The following is a 17,162-nucleotide window of genomic DNA, read 5'->3' on the forward strand; positions in this document are numbered from 1 at the left end:
TTTGGCATACGTCTGAGATTTTGTTGCCTGTGGATGCTTCTAGTATTTTTATGGTTTCCCGTCTGATGTTTAAGTCCTGTATCCATTTTGAGTTTATTTTTGTGCATGGTGTAAGTTGGTGATCTAGTTTCATTCTTTTGCATGTATCTAACCAATTTTCCCAACACCATTTATTGAAGAGACTGTCTTGATTCCATTGTATATTCGTGCCTCCTTTGTCAAATATTAATTGAGCATAGTGATTTGGATTGATATCTGGGTTCTCGATTCGATTCCATTGATCTATATGTCTGTTTTTGTGCCAGTACCAGGCTGTTTTGAGAACAGTGGCTTTGTAATACAGTTTGAAGTCTGGTATTGAGATCCCTCCTACTTTACTCTTCTTTCTCAGGATTGCTGTGGCTATTCGGGGTCTTTTATTGTTCCAAATGAACTTTTGGAGAGTTCTTTCTAGGTCAGTGAAATATGCCGTTGGAATTTTAATAGGGAGTGCATTAAACCTATAGATTGCTTTAGGAAGAATGGACATTTTGATGATGTTGATTCTACCATTCCAGGAACATGGTATGTTCTTCCATCTGTTTACATCTTCCTATATCTCTTTTTTCAGTGTCGTGTAGTTTTCCGCGTATAGGTCCTTTACTTCCTTAGTTAAGTTTATTCCTAGATATCTTAATTTTTTTGGTGCGATGGTAAATGGAATTGCTTTTTTAGTCTCTGTTTCTATAAATTCGCTGTTGGTGTATAGAAATGCCATAGATTTCTTGGCGTTAATTTTGTATCCTGCTACATTGCCAAATTCATTTATTAAGTCAATTCGTTTTTTAATGGAGTCTTTTGGGGTTTTTATATACAATATCATGTCATCTGCAAATAAGGATAACTTTACTTCTTCTTTTCCAATTTGGATGCCTTTTATTTTCTCCTCTTGTCTGATTGCAATGGCTAGTAATTCCAGTACTATGTCAAACAGGAGTGGCGAGAGTGGGCATCCCTGTCTTGTTCCTGTTCTTAGAGGGAATGGTTTTAGTTTTTGCCCATTGAGTATGATGTTGGCTGTGGGTTTATCATATATAGCTTTTATTATGTTGAGGTATGATCCTTGTACTCCCACCTTGTTGAGAGTTTTTATCAGGAAAGGGTGTTGGATTTTATCAAATGCTTTTTCTGCATCAATTGATATGACTATATGATTTTTATCTTTCAATTTGTTTATGTGATGTATCACGTTTATTGATTTGCGGATATTGTAACATCCTTGCATTCCTGGAATAAATCCTACTTGGTCATGGTGTATGATCTTTGTGATGCTCTGCTGGAGCCAATTTGCTAGAATTTTGTTGAGGATTTTGGCATCTATGTTCATGAGGGATATTGGCCTGTAATTCTCTTTCATTGTGTTGTCTTTATCAGGTTTTGGTATTAGAGTGATGCTGGCTTCATAGAAGGAGTTTGGAAGTGTTCCTTCCTCTTGAATTTTTTGGAATAGTCTGAGGAGGATAGGTTTTAGTTCTTCCTTGAATGTTTGGTAAAACTCTCCTGTGAAGCCATCTGGCCCTGGGCTTTTGTTTGCTGGAAGCTTTTTGATGACTGTTTCAATTTCTTCCCAAGTCACTGCTCTATTGAGATTTTTAGATTCTTCCTGATTGAGTTTTGGAAGTTTGTATTTTTCTAGGAATATGTCCATTTCCTCCAGGTTGTTCTGTTTGTTGGAATAGAGTTGTTCGTAGTATTTTGTAACAATCCTTTGTATTTCAGCAGTATCTGTTGTTATTTCACCTCTTTCATTTCTGATTTTGTTTATTTGGGTCCTCTCTCTTTGTTTCTTGGTTAGCCTGGCTAGAGGTCCATCTATCTTGTTTATCCTTTCAAAGAACCAGCTCTTGGTTTTGTTGATCTTATGTATTGTTTCTTTGGTCTCTATGTCGTTTATCTGTGCTCTGATTTTTGTTATTTCCTTCCTTCTGCTTACACTGGGCTTTTTTTGTTGCTCTTTTTCTAACTCTTTGAGTTGTAGAGTTAGATCATTTGTTACCATTTTTTCTAGTTTTTTGCAATAGGCTTGTAGGGATATGAACTTCCCTCTCAAAACTGCTTTTGCTGTGTCCCATAGATTTTGGATAGTTGTGTTTTCATTGTCATTTGTTTCCAGGATGTTTTTAATTTCTTCCTTTATTTCTTTGGTAACCCAGTCCTTGTTTAATAGCATGCTGTTTAGTCTCCATGTGTTTGATTTCTTTGGATTTTTTTCATTGTAGTTAATTTCCAGTTTTATGCCACTATGATCTGAGAAGATGCTTGATATGATTTCTATCTTCTTGAATTTGAAGAGACTTTGCCTATGTCCCAAAATGTGGTCTATCTTTGAGAATGTCCCATGTGCGCTTGAGAAGAATGTATATTCTGTGGCTTTGGAGTGGAATGTTCTGAAGATGTCGATTACCGTATTTTTCGGACCATAAGACGCACCGGGCCATAAGATGCACCAGTTTTTAAAGAAGGGAAATGAAGAAAAAAAGATTCTGAAACAAATAGTGTCCTAAAATATTTTATGTGCATTAAAACCCAACATCACAGTCATAAACACATGTAATCAACCCTGTAAAGTAAGTAGCATTTAGAACCATTTTAGAGCCGGGCAAGCACACAGAGACCACACAGAGCCGGGCAAGTAAAAAAACTTTTTTTTTTAAGTATATGTGTAGGCTATATTTGGACCATAAGACGCAGGGACTTTTCCCCCCCACTTCTGGGGGAAAAAAAGTGCGTCTTATGGTCCGAAAAATACGGTAATTCCATCTGGTCTAGCGAGTCATTTAGGATTGATATTTCTTTGCTGATTTTTTGTTTAGATGATTTGTCAAAGGGTGATAGTGGGGTATTAAAATCTCCTACTATAATTGTATTGCTATTAATCTCTCCCTTAATGAGCTCCAGCAGTTTTTTTATATATTGGGGTGCTCCCGTGTTGGGTGCATATATATATTTACCAGGGTTATTTCTTCTTGTTGGATTGCTCCCTTTAGTATTATGAAGTGGCCTTCATTATCTCTTGTTATGTCCTTCACTCTGAGATCTAATTTGTCAGATATAAGTATTGCTACCCCAGCTTTTTTTTCATTTCCATTCGCCTGGAAAACCTTTTTCCATCCCTTCACCCTCAGTCTGTGTGCATCATTCTTTCTGAGGTGGGTTTCTTGTAGACAACAGATATATGGGTCTTGTTTTCTTATCCAATCCGACACCCTATGTCTTTTGATTGGAGCATTTAGTCCATTTACATTTAAAGTTATTATTGATGGATACTTATTTGACGCCATTTTTATTCTATACCCCTGTGTTCCTTCTTTGCTTTCTGTTTCTTTAATTTTACAGTAGACCCTTTAGCATTTCTTGCATTGCTGGTTTGGTGGAGATAAATTCCCTTAGTCTGTTTTTGTCTGTGAAGCTCCTGATTTCCCCTTCAATCTTGATTGATAGCCTTGCTGGGTATAGTATTCTTGGATTCAGACCCTTCCTTTGCATGACTTTGTATATTTCATCCCATTCCCTTCTGGCCTGGTAAGTTTCTGTGGAGAAATCAGTTGCTAGTCTGATGGGGGTTCCTTTATATGTAACTTTCTGTTTCTCTCTGGCTGCTTTTAAAATTCTTTTTTTGTCGTTGGTGTTTACCAGCTTAATTATAATGTGCCTAGGGGTTGGTTTTCTGGGGTTCATTTTGCTTGGGACTCTGCGAGCATCTTGGATTTGTGTGGGTTTTTTCTTCTCTATCTCAGGAAAGTTTTCTGTCATTATTTCTTGCAATACGTTTTCCATGTCTTCCTCAATTCCCTTTTCTTCTGGAACTCCTATTATTCTAATATTGTTTTGTTTTGTATTGTCCCAAAGTTCCCTTAGACTTTCCTTCTGTATTTTAATTTTTTTTCCTAGAAGTTGTTCTAATTGGGTATTTTTTTCCATCTTGTCTTCTAGCTCGCTGATGCGGTCCTCTGCTTCTTCTAATCTACTCTTGATGCTTTCTATTGAGTTCTTTACTATAGCAATGTCATTTTTCATTTCTTCTTGGTTTTTCTTCATTTCCTCTTGGTTCTTACTCATATTGTCAAACTTGTCTTCCATTCTTTTTAGCCATCTTATGATCATTACTCTGAATTCTTGCTCAGGTAGGTTGCTTGCCTTCATCTCATTTACTTGCCTCCATCTCATTTACTTCCTTTTCTGGTGAAGCCTGCTTTTCTTTCATATGCGGGGTGTTTTTTGGTCTCCCCATGATCTAGGATGTCTGGTTGTGTAGTTCTCTCTCTCCTGCTTTGATTTAAAGGCACAAAATACAACACAACCATGTACAACCATGTACAACACACAAGGCACTGAATAGAAATGTGTTTGCAATATTAATAGCCACCAATAAGGGTGGTTGTGTTGACTAGAACCCAGAATAACAAAGACATACAATCAAACAAAAAGCATAGGCAAATCAATCTTATAACAAAAAGCATACAACTTCAGTATAGTTAACATTCAACATACAACTTCAAAGAGTTAGAGAGAAAGACTGTTTTTTGTTTTGTTTTGTTTTTAGGACAACTGCGAGGGAGGTGTGAATGGGTTTGGAGCAGGTAGTTGGAAATTAGATATATACAAGTAGGGTGAAATTTTAGGAGGGGGTAGACAGAAGGAATGGGGAAAATCTACAGCAGTTAAGATAAACGGGGTACCAAAGGAAAAGATCGGAAAGAAGGTGAAAGCATAAAGGTAGGGTTGAGATAGAATAAAGCATTGGAGAAGGAAAGATAGATAAAGACTGTAGAACAGTAATCCTGAAATAAAAATATATATATATATATATATATATATATATATATATATATATAATCAAATATATATATAATCAAAATAATAAAAAGAAACAAAAGAAAATAAGATGAAAAAGGTAAATTAGTAGTAGTAATAATGTTGATTACATATACAATGTAATAATTATAATGATAAAATCAAGTGAGGAAAAAGAAAAAAAAGTTTCTTAGTAAATGTTGCAAATAATGAAAACAAAAATAAAAAACAAAAATTTAAAAATTTAAAAAAAAATTTTTTCAAAAATTTAAATAAAATTTGCAGTAATGAAGGTCATTCGCTTCCTCTATTGTTATGATCCAGTCCTGAGTTTTAGGCAGGTTTTGCTTTGTTTTTATTACACTAGAGTCAATTTGTGGATTAGCCTCTGGGGGCAGTGTTTCTAGGTTGACTTCCCAGACTCTAGAGTAGGGGTGTCGAACTCAATCAGAGAAGGGGCCAAAATCTAAAATCCAGCCTAAATCGCGGGCCGAATGGTTTACTGAACAGTCATAAACTGTCATTGTGATGGAAACGCAGCGGAGTGCAGTGATGACAGCGCGGTGCGGGCCACATTGCAAGGCCTGGCAGGACGGATTTGGCCCGCGGGCCTTGTGTTTGACACATGTGCTCTAGAGCCTCTCCAGCCCCCCCGCCCCCCCCCCCGCCCCCCCCCCCGCGCCGCCCCCCCCCCCTCTCTGAAGCAGGAACTAAGGAGGGGGGGAGGGGCAGGTCCGAGCAACTGCAATCTCCCGCAACTCTCCAATATCCCTCCAAGGCAGATCCAAATGTGTTACTCTTTAGATATCTCCCCTGTTAGGAGCCCCGTCCACTTTCACAGGTGACAACCGCCCAACAGCTGGGGCTTCTTTCTACGTGTAATCACCGCCCTTGTCCTCCAGCTTCCGCGCTCTGTGCGCGAGGGCTTTCTGTCTTCGCCACAAGCACTCTCCACCCTCTCCCCGCGAAATCTGACCTTTTTCGCAGTGGAGCACTCCAGTGCAGCCAGGTGTTTGCGCTGCCTGGGATCTGCGTTCTGGGGGTCACAGATGCTTGGTGGTCGCTGCGGCTGTGGATATTCAGGCCTCTGACAGGATCCTATCTTCCTCTCAAGATGGCGAGGTTTCCCGTCCAAGCTGGTAGGTAGCTCCGGGCAGGGACGTAGCCCGCGTGGGTGCTTCCCTGTGAAGGGCACCTCTGTCAGCGGCCCCCCAGCAGTTTCTTCTGGTGTTCGCTGTCTCCCAGCTTGCCAATAAACACTCACAGCACAAGACCCTCAGTTGCTCTCTCTTTCTGCTTCGGGAGAGGGCTCAGAATCCGCCCATCTATTCTTCTGCCATCTTACCTCCCCCTCTAGTAGCATCTTCGTTGTTTTATATTTTAGTTGTAATTTTGATGTGATTATGGGAAGTAGCAAGTACTGGTGTTTACCTATGTTGCCATATTGGTTCTCCTTCTCTGTTAATAGTCTTTAAAAAACATTTGGGAAGGAGAACTTAGTAAACAGGGATATAGAGTTTCATACTGATCTGTAGAGTACTGCTATGTGGAAAACTGTTTTTTTTCTACAACAAACTAATGCCAGGTTACTGCTTTGTACTACTTTGTACATAGACTAATAGGGGTCTTTGGGAGAAAATGAAGTATAAAATACATACAGTTCTGCCTTAAGAAGCTTAGTTTAGTCCAGGCGTCTTCAAACTACGGCCCACGGGCCACATGCGGCCCGCAGAGGAGTCTGATCCGGCCCGCCAGGTTTTTTGGGCAGTGAGCGCAGCCGAGGTGTTACAGTAGGAATTAGTAGTTCATATAGTCCGGCCCTCCAGCTCTCTGAGGGACCGTGATCTGGCCCCCACTTTAAAAAGTTTGAGGACCCCTGGCAGATAGACAAGAGAGTGGGAGATAAGCAATGTAGTGTAATCTGCAAGTGATATATGAATTGTATAAACAATATGTGCTCTGGGATTTTGAAGAGCAGTCAGTGGCCAGGAAGGATTGGAAAAGGCTTCATAGAAAAGGGAAGCCTTCAGATGAGCCTTGGAGAGCAGATAAAATTGCATTGGAAGAAATGCTTTGTCATGAGTAATGTTATAGGAAGATGGAAAGGCTTGTTGGGAGTCTAAATGGGCCTGATGAGCAAAAAAATTAAACTGGGAATGATGGGAAAATGTTTGAAAAAGTAGTTTATGGTCAAGCTTTGAAGATTTTAAATGTCAGGTTAGGGTTTTGTTTCATTGCCCAGAATGTAGATTAAGTCCTCTTTTGTTCTTGTTTTCAAAACTTTGATATTTTCACAGTCAAAGCATCAGAATTGTTACAGAGTTTTCTGGTTTTAAAATTTCATTCTTTCTTCCCTCCCTGCCGCCAAAGTCAAAGAATTTTATTGGATTTTAGAGAGAAATAACACCCTATGGGGGGGTGGGCAGGGGGTCTTGTAATTGAATGGGAAATTTGACAAATACCATTTAATAGAGATTTTAAAGAGATAGTTTAGATCATTTTTTACTGTGCAATTTAATTGATTACAAGAATTAATAACAAAAGAAGATGAGGTAATTTTCTTTAGAGATGATAGTGGTAAAACCCTTCTGTAAAGACTATAATGAGTTGAGCTACTTTGGAAAGTTATTTTGGCCATAATGTCTCATGATAAAAGTTTCTGAAGAATATTATTTTCAGAATCTTTTTTCCTTCTTCCACATTAGTATCTTCAGATTATAAGAAACTGATACCCAATGAAACTTCTGCCGGACATGAAAGAGACTCATCAGCAATACCGCAAAATTGGTCTTTTCAAGATCATTACAGAATGTATTCACCCATAATCTATCAAGCTCTCTGTGAGCATGTGCAGACTCAAATGTCACAGATGAACAACTTGGCTTCAAAGACGAACCCTAATGGAATTCCTGCTGTACTTTGCCACACTGTTTCTGGTTCTGGTTAGTATGAAGTTTTTTAAAAGCATGAATATAAACTGTAATTAAGTTGTTTGATTATTGTATGAGCAGTATGAGATGTGAGTGATATTTCTCTCCTTCTTGCCTCATAGAATCTCAGACCACTCCACATTCTAGTTATAGCTTATCTACTTCCACTCCAGTCCAGTTACCTCAGCCGTCACCCTTCCCTTCAATGGTTCATTCTGTAGGTACAGTTTATATACTACACAAGTAATTGGCTAAATTGTTATCTTTAGAAAGAAAATTAAAGTTATTGATTGTATGTATCTTAATGCCCTAGGATGTATAAAGACCAGTGATTTTTTTCCCCAAGTTATTTTTTATTACCCAAGTTGTTTTACTTATTTCTTAAGAACAATGGTGAGGGAAAAGTGGGAGAAAAGATCAACAGAAGAAAGAAATCACTCTTACCCACCACCCAAACACAATTGATGTTAACACATTGATATAGTGTTTTCTAATCATTTAATTCTCTGTGTAGATTTTGTTTTTTGGTTTTCATTTGTTAACTTTGATTTTTTAAAAATATAGCTATAATTAAATGTATAACTTTTATGTTTTGCTTTTTTCACTTAACATTTTATTGTAAACATGTTTATTTATATACATCCTATAAATTTTTAATAAGTTGATTATATTCTATTTAGTGGAAATACTTTAGTCTGTGTAATTACTCTCCTATGGCAGACATTTAATCAATAGTTTTTACTACAATAACATTTTTATAAGTTTGTGCAAAAAGCTTTTCATATATCTGAGATTATTTTCTTATTAAATTTCCCAAAGTAGAATTTTTTTTAGTCTCTAATTAGACTAATTTTTATCCTTTTCCATTAAACCATGTGTGATATTTATAAATAGTCTATTTTAAATGTGATTTTATAATATTCTCATATTGCAAAGTAAGTGAATTTACATTAAAAAAAAATATGTCAGTGCTCACATTTTTGAAACTTGTTTTTTTCTTTCTTTAGGAAGTTCAGACTGATGACCAATTTGTATCACAATATAACACAACTTCTGTGAACTGTACTGATATTCTAAGGAATTCCTTCAGTTCTAGTCTTGGAGTTCAGTGTAGCCTGCCTCAAACTGACAAACCAGCTATTCCAGCTTTTGAGCAGCTGGATCTTGCTAATGAAATTCTGCCACAACAAGAAGTTCCTAAGGAATCAGACATTAGTGTTGACTCAGCCAATGGAACGCCACTATTAAAGTGTCTCCAAACATATATGAATCTGTTACATTCTCAACCTAACCATCAGACAAACCGAAGCCCCACTCTATTACTGCCAACTTCCTTGCCCACTAATGAAGAAAATTGTGTCAAAGAACAAATAAGAGAGGCCACAACTGAGGAAAAGGATTCAAATATGCATGTACAAGATTCAAGAATAAAGGGTGTCCAGAAAGCAAAAAATGGGAACGAGAGTGATGAAAAAATTAGAACTATAATGTATTTGTTGGGAGAGCTGAAGGCCCTAGTAGCAGAACAAGGTAGATGAGTATCTATATATATATAATAGCCTAATATGTAAATTGTCCCCTTGGGAGTTCATTCCCTCGCTATGACATGTGCTGACCACCAGGGGGTGGCATGGAATGAAGGAAGGCCCCAGGCAGCAGCTGGCAGCTGGGGAAGGGAGGCCCCAACCAGCAACCCTGAAGGCCCGATCAGGTCTAGGGACCCTACCTGTGAACAAATTTTGTGCACTGGGCCTCTAGTTTCTTTAATAATAACCAACTGTCCTAATGCTTAAAAATCTCACTGTGAGAAGTGACCCAAACCTTTTTATGCCCTTTTCATTTAACTTTAGGGATTTTTTAAAATTAGATCAAGGAAAACATCTTAGGTGGAATTATGAGATATTTGAGCCAGGTTGTATTAATTGATTTGCATTATGTGTGTGTATTCTAAATAATGGCTTTTGCTTAAAGTGAGTTACAGAGTTGTCATCTTAGAAAGCGTAGTAATTGATTATAGAAGCACTGATAGAATGCCTAATATTTGCAGACTGACAAAATATCAAAGCTTTAAAAAATATCTATAGGAATATAGCACTATTATTCTAAAGGTTTGATACATTAATTTTCAGACCTGTAACTTGTCAGTTAACCAAATCATAGTAACAATAATGATAGTAACAGTATTCATTATTACTTCTTAAACATTCACCATGTGCCTGACACTGTGCTAAGTGTTTTACGTGCATTATCTCATTTAATCCTCGGAGCCACCCCCTGAGGTGCTGTTATTTAACAAATGAGGAAACCTAGGTTTGGAGGATAGTACCTTTAACCATGAAGGTACTATGAAGGAATTTAGGCTGCAGGAATTAAGTAATTTGACTAAAGTTATTTTGCTAGGAAGTAGTAGAGCTCATGTCACTGCTCCAATATTTATGAGTGAAACCATGGTACAAATGATTGGTAGAGGACTGCTTAATAATTGGGCATAGTTGTTTACTGTGTGCATAAACTTTGCATCAGGGTGTTAAAATATCTATGAGTTATTTTTGTGACAGAATATATTTCCTATCTCTCTTAGGTATCAGATAGTTAATATTATAATTATCAAATGTTTTCAGTCAACAAAATATTTGAATAGAAATGAAGGAAGAAAAATAAAGGACAAAAAGATCTAAATTCCACCTTCTACCTGTGTCTGCCACCTCCAAAACCATCCAGTTATCCCAATTAATAAAAAGAATGGGTATTGCTATCAAATGAGGTGTGACTAGTTGTGTTAAACTCCTTTAGGGGGGGGGGGGCATATCTAGGGAGGGGTTTGGGATGGGAATGGGGGAATGAGGACAATTATGTGATACCATAATCAATAAAAAAATAAAATTTAATTAAAAAATTAAAAATAAAAATAAATCTCTTTTATAAAGTTAAATAATAAAAACGTCATCTTAGTATACCCTATCTCAATATTTTGCCAAATTGAATTTCCTAAAGTGAATTATTTGCAATAGAATAAAAGATTGTTGTAGATATGAACACTGTATTAATTATAAGAAACCCAATAGCAATTATTGAATTCTAGTAGTCCTTTGGCAGTATGAACTAAGAGACAAGTGTAAACTATCTTCCTATTAGACACTTCAACTGAGGAATATCACTAATATAACAATACTGTGGTTTAAGATTAATCTTTAGTGTCTGAATTTAATTTCTTTAGATTTTTTATGAATAGGCAACCAGCAGGAAAGAGGACAATAGGGTCTGTGTATTAAATTTAGAAATAATTGAATTTATTTATAACGTATGTACATATCTGAAAATTTTTCTTATCTAGTAATACACATAAATAATCTTATTCAAAACCAACTTACAGTATGTTTTTACTCATTTCTTCTGCCTTTTGTAGAGGATTCAGAAATTCAGAGATTGATTACAGAATTGGAGGCATGTGTATCTCTACTTCCAGCAACAAGTGGAAACAAAAATAGTCAAGTTGAAATAGCACTGGCCATGCAACCACTAAGAAGTGAAAATGCTCAGTTACGCAGGTGAGAATTGCTCTGAATGTTTTTGTCTCTATTGCAGAGATGTCCCATGGCCAGAACAAAGGGCCCCATCAGAAAAGATTTACTGTTTCACTGTGTTTCTGCTTCTCTGCCTCACCCCCTCCCTCCGCTTTTTAAACATTGCTTAGCATTCTTTAACATTTCCATTACTTCTGCCTACTGCTACATATTTACCTTCAACTCTTGCACCTCTGTTATCTCTTGGTTGATGGTGTATAGAGAGCAAAATGAAATATTTCAGGGTATTTTTTAGGCTAGTCTAGGCCAGTGGTCGGCAAACTCATTAGTCAAAAGAGCCAAATATGAACAGAACAACGATTGAAATTTCTTTTGAGAGCCAAATTTTTTAAACTTAAACTTCTTCAACGCCACTTCTTCAAAATAGACTCGTGCAGGCCATGGTATTTTGTGGAAGAGCCACACTCAAGGGGGCAAAGAGCTGCATGTGGCTCACGAGCTGCAAGTTTGCTGACCAAGGGCTAGGCTATGCAGCAGAAGCAAAGTCCAAAATCTCAGTGGCATAACATAGCAAAAGTTTATTTCTCTGGCACAGCAAGACCACATGGGTCATCAGAGGCTGTCTTTCATCTTATGGCTCAGGATTTAGTTTCCCTTTATTATAAGGCCATTGTTTTCCAGGAAAAGGAGAATATGGATACGAACAATCTCATTTCGTATGTTTTGTAGGCTGAAAGGAGGCATATGGCCCTGCCTTATCTAAACATCTGGGACATAAGTTTTCCCCATATTTCCCATTCAGAAAAGGAGAGCCTGATAGGGTTGAGCACCAGTAGCCCCATCACAAGTAGATAGAAAAACAACTCATTTCAATTGCTTTTTAAGATTTATTTAGAAAAGATGTAAACCAGGGACCTGATCTTGAAATCTAGAAATCACTTAACATATTATCAATAATATCTTAAATTTGACTGTTTCAGTGATAACCACAAAGGTCACCACCTCATTGTCTGTTTATCAATATAGTTTGCAGAGAACTGGAGCACTTCTTCCCCTCAGGGGGCATTGCAGTTGCATGCGCTGTAAATGTTGTATCAATAGGTAGGACCTGGAAGGACCTGCACAGAAATTGGAAAGCAATAGAGTAGGATTCTTAGTTATAAAGTAGCTTACGTTCCTGGATATGGAGCCTGCAAAGACACCACATCCAGTGTGATTTACTTGCTTAGGATTATTTCTCTTATAATCTTTAGTCTCTAGATACTGAGATATATGATAGGGTTGTGGGGTTTAAATTCTTAATACTATTGTCTTCATTTCTTGTCTAAATAATCTATAATAATAGGATTAGTTTTTCTAAATCAAAACCAAATGTAAATAATAATAATGTTAAAAGCCAGTACTACATCTAACATTTATTTTTAAATCCTTACCCGAGGATATGTTTTATTGATTTTAGAAAGAGAGGGAGGAAGAGGGGGAGAGAGAGAGACAAAGAGAAACATTGATGTGAGAGAGAAACATCGATGGGTTGCTTCCCGTGCATGCCCCCACCAGTGATCCAGTTGCAACTTGGATAGGTGCCCAGACTGGAACGATGCTCCAACCAAGCCACACAACCAAGCCAGGGCTTAACAACTTTTATACGTGTCATCTCTTTACATTCTAACAGCAGCTCTATAAGGTAGGTATCATGTTATTCTCATTTACAGATGAAATCAAGGCACAGAGGTTATATAAATTGCCCAAGATCACCTACCTAAGAAGTAACAGAAATAAGACTCAAACCTGGGCAGATTGAATTTTTTAGAGCATAATCATCTTAATTTCTATACTTCTACATTGCCTCTGCTAGGAAATAGGGATTAACTTATTTATACTTCAATATTTAGGTATATTTTGTGAAACAAAAGAATATGCTATAAGCCATTTAAAATAAACAAGCATGTTTTTAAAGATACCACTATCAAATAATTGGTTAAGTAAATGAGCAGAACTTATTCCCAGATACTATTTTAACTTTCTGATCATGGGAAATATCAATAGTTATTAGCTATTTCTATTCCTTAGAACATTTTAGAGTTGTTTTAGGAGCTTATTTATAAAACCCTTTAGAAAACAATACTCACCACATTATTGGTTATTTGCTTTTAATTCTTTTAAAATGTATCATTTTGATATTTTGAACTAATTCTTCAGATTTGGCACCAGAGTCTTTGGCTCTATGTCCTTAGAGAACTAAGATTATCCTATCTAATAAAAGAGTAATATGCAAATTGACTTGTTACTCCAACACACAGATGGCTGCCCCCTTGTGGACACAAGATGGCCGCCACAAGATGGCCAGCAGGAGAAGGCAGTTGGAAGGGACCAGGCCTGCAAGGGAGGGCAGTTGGGAGTGATCAAGCCTGCAGGGGAGGGCAGTTAGACATGAATCAAGCTGTCAGGGGAGTAGTTAGGGGGTGATCAGGCTGGCAGGCAGAAGCGGTTAGGGGCAATCAAGAAGGTAGACAGGTGAGCAATTGGGAGCCTGCAGTCCTGGATTGTGAGAGGGATGCCCGACTGCCCATTTAGGCCCGGGATCAGGCCTAAACAGGCAGTCAGCATCCCTCAAGGGGTCCCAGATTGGAGAGGGTGCAAGCTGGACTGAGGGACACACCCCCTGTGCAGGAATTTCATGCACTGGGCCTCTAGTATAGTATAATATTGCCAACTGTTTACTTGACTTTCTAAAAATGAAATTATTGAAAAAATGAAGAATTTGTCAGATATATGCTCTTTTTTAGCAGAATGAGGTTTCTAGCACAAGTGTAGGAATTTTTGTGCCTCTTTGGAAATCTTAATTTGGAAAGAATCATCTGTAATCTCCATTTTACGATGAAAGTTGGAATGCATTGGTTCATTCAAAAATTTTTTTTAGCATTTGCTAATAAAATGTTTTCTTTCTGTTTGCACATTTAGCAATTACATCTTTCTTTTTAGCCAGAAAGTGATCTTTCAGGGTTTTCTAAGAGTTTATTGCCATCTTGTGGCTTTAAAAAATAGCTAGGAGCATTGTTTCTATAGCAACTGGGCAATTGGATCATTGGTAGCTGGACAGTTTTTATGTGGATTCCTGAGACAGCTCCACATTTAGCCCTCCTGGTCCTTACCCACAAAGTATCTTCAGTGCCCCATTCATGAGACCTTCAAAAGCTCTGGCACATTTTCAAATTTCCTGGATGTGGGTTGGAGGGGTACTACTTCATTTAGGAGCCATCAGCTAGAGAATGCCTTAATATTTATAGAGCAAGTTAGAATTCATGACCACTTCCTGAGTTTAGATAAAAATATAAGATCATTATGTACCCACGCAGAACAAAAAGTGAAATGCAGCCGGGACCGGTTTGGCTCAGTGGATAGAGCGTCGGCATGCGAACTGAAGGGTCCTGGGTTCGATTCTGGTCAAGGGCATGTACCTTTGTTGCGGGCACATCCCCAGTGGGGTGGTGCAAGAGGCAGCTGGTCGATGTTTCTCTCTCATCGACGTTTCTAACTCTGTATCCCTCTCCCTTCCTTGCTGTGGAAAATCAATAAAATATATATTTTTTTAAAAAGTGAAATGCAGTAGCATTCACACTTTTGATTTTATCATTTGACAGATGGTAACATAATTCTTCCAGGTGGAAGCTCCAGAGAAAGACTATATTATTTGTTTTTTATTTCACTTTATTTTTGAATTCAAATATGTAATGGGAAAGAGCCAGTGAGTTAAGATTTAGACATGCTGAATGTGTCATTTAGACCATCTGGACATATGTATGGTACAAATGGAACATAGGAATATGACTCAGGATAGAAATGTAGACTTGAGAGTAATTCACTGAACACATGTTTATTGAGCTTTTACTAATTGGCATTGCATTTGACACTGAAGTCATGGTGATTAAAACTAAGTGATTTTTTATCAGTGTAGAAGTAGTAAATTCACCAGGAAGGTTTAAAGTGTGAACATAGCCAGGAGTGAATTGCTGGGGAATAACAGCTTTTTAACACAGGCAGAGGAATCTGAGATGGAACTAATAGCAAAGTAGCAGGAAAACTAGGAAAGAATGTTACAAAAGCTATGGGAAGAAAAAATTTATAGGAGAGATCACAACGTAAAAAGGGACAAAGGTGCATCAAGAAAAGACATCACAAGATGATTGCCCAATGAAAACTTTGGGAATATTCCATAATCTCCAGGAAATTAATAGAACCTTTTTTAAGGCAGAAAAAGATATTGAAAGAGAAGGAATTCTTAAAGAAGATCAGAGAGTAAGAGAGAGAAGGAATTGTTAAAGAAGATCAGACAATAGTAGTCCTTAAGAACCTAAGCAGTATAAATACTGTTGTTGTTGTTTGGGTTTTGTTTTTCTTCTCCCCCAAATAATCTTTCTGCTTCAGTTCCTACTAAATTAATAGTGTCTCCTAATAGTCTTAGCTTGCTTTTCTTCTCAAACCCTTTTTAAAAATAATTAATTTATTTTTATTGTAATAAAGTATATGATATAATATTTCTTTTTAACCATTTGTAAGTATACATTTCAGTTGTATTAAATATACTCATAATGCTGTCTTTTCATAACACTATTTATATCCAAAGCTTTTTCATCTCCAATATAAACTCTGTACCTAATAAACAGTAATTCCCCTTCTCCCCCAGTAACCTTCTCTGAATTTAAGAAACTGAATTTTTCTCTTTGGTTGCTGTTTTTCCAGTGCTGAGAATTGTGCCAAACACCCACTCTAATAAATACTTGTTAAATGACTGAACACATGGGAAATAGGCTTGAAGAAATAAGATAAAACAAAGTAAAAAAATAATAATCCAAAAATTATTATAAAGAAGAGGATACATATGGAAGAGAAGCAAAAGAATACAAAATTAGCATAATTAGTGTTCCTGAAAAAGAGAACAGAATAAATGTATTAGACAATATTAAAATTACAGTAGGATTTAATAAAAAAAAATTAAATTAAATTTAAAAAATAATAAAATAAAATATACAGTAGGTCCTCAGGTTACGTTGGAGATCTGTTCCTTCATTGTGAGGTAACTCAATTTTTGCCGTAAGTTGGAACCCACCTACATAAGCACCTACATCACTCACATGGAGCACACACACAGCAGTAATGAAGTGAAACAGAAAAAAAAATTAAAGATAACAATTCCTGACCTTGTGGTAAATAAATAATAAAAAACACAGAGCACATATTCACATCAAAATGATGGGACTTTTTAAAAATAAATATTGTAAATGGGAGATGGTGATATAATCACAAAATGACATATGTCAAGTCCAACGTCACCCAAGGACTGTCTGTATGGTATCTTTAGAAATTAAAGATACCATATGATCTAGTCATTTCCTCCTAGGTTTTTACTCAGAATTGAAAGAATATGTACTTGTTTTGAATGTTCATAGAAAACAATCTAAATGTAGATACCATACAATAGAATACTACTCAACAATAAAAAGAAAGGAACTATTGGTGCATGCAACAGCATGGATGAATCAATATTATGCTGAGTGGAAATAGCCAGGCTAACAGTACATATTGTGTGATTCCATACAATTATATATTGTGTATATGTGTAATATAAAATTCCAGAAAATCCAAACTGATCTGTAAATCAGTGATTATGTGGGTAGGAAGTGATATGAAATGGGGCATGTGGACATTTTAGGTGAGGAAAACCTTAATTTTGGTGATGGCTTCACCATATCATAGAGTAAAACTCATCAAAGTATATGCCTTAAATATGTGTAGTTTTATTTATCTCAATAAAGCTGTATTTAAAAAGAATGAATGAACTGCCCTGACTGGTGTGGCTCAGGATTAGAGCATCTTC

General features: G+C 36.8%; 1 protein-coding gene across 4 annotated transcripts in view; it reads left to right on the top strand.

Moving 5' to 3' along the window:
* The window catches only part of CCDC14 (coiled-coil domain containing 14), a 58,708-nt gene that overhangs the window by 20,174 nt on the left and 21,372 nt on the right, over positions 1-17,162 (top strand). For 3 of the 4 annotated variants that reach the window (XM_036446742.2, XM_036446744.2, XM_036446745.2), the window contains 4 exons: positions 7,539-7,775; positions 7,886-7,980; positions 8,771-9,293; positions 11,170-11,311. In XM_036446742.2, the coding sequence (XP_036302635.2) occupies positions 7,539-7,775; positions 7,886-7,980; positions 8,771-9,293; positions 11,170-11,311 (997 nt within the window). The remainder of the gene's footprint in view (positions 1-7,538; positions 7,776-7,885; positions 7,981-8,770; positions 9,294-11,169; positions 11,312-17,162) is intronic. The other variant, XM_036446743.2, reaches the window with a different exon arrangement.

This window comes from Pipistrellus kuhlii, unplaced genomic scaffold (genome assembly GCF_014108245.1).
Source record: "Pipistrellus kuhlii isolate mPipKuh1 unplaced genomic scaffold, mPipKuh1.p scaffold_m20_p_2, whole genome shotgun sequence".
NCBI lineage: Eukaryota > Metazoa > Chordata > Mammalia > Chiroptera > Vespertilionidae > Pipistrellus > Pipistrellus kuhlii.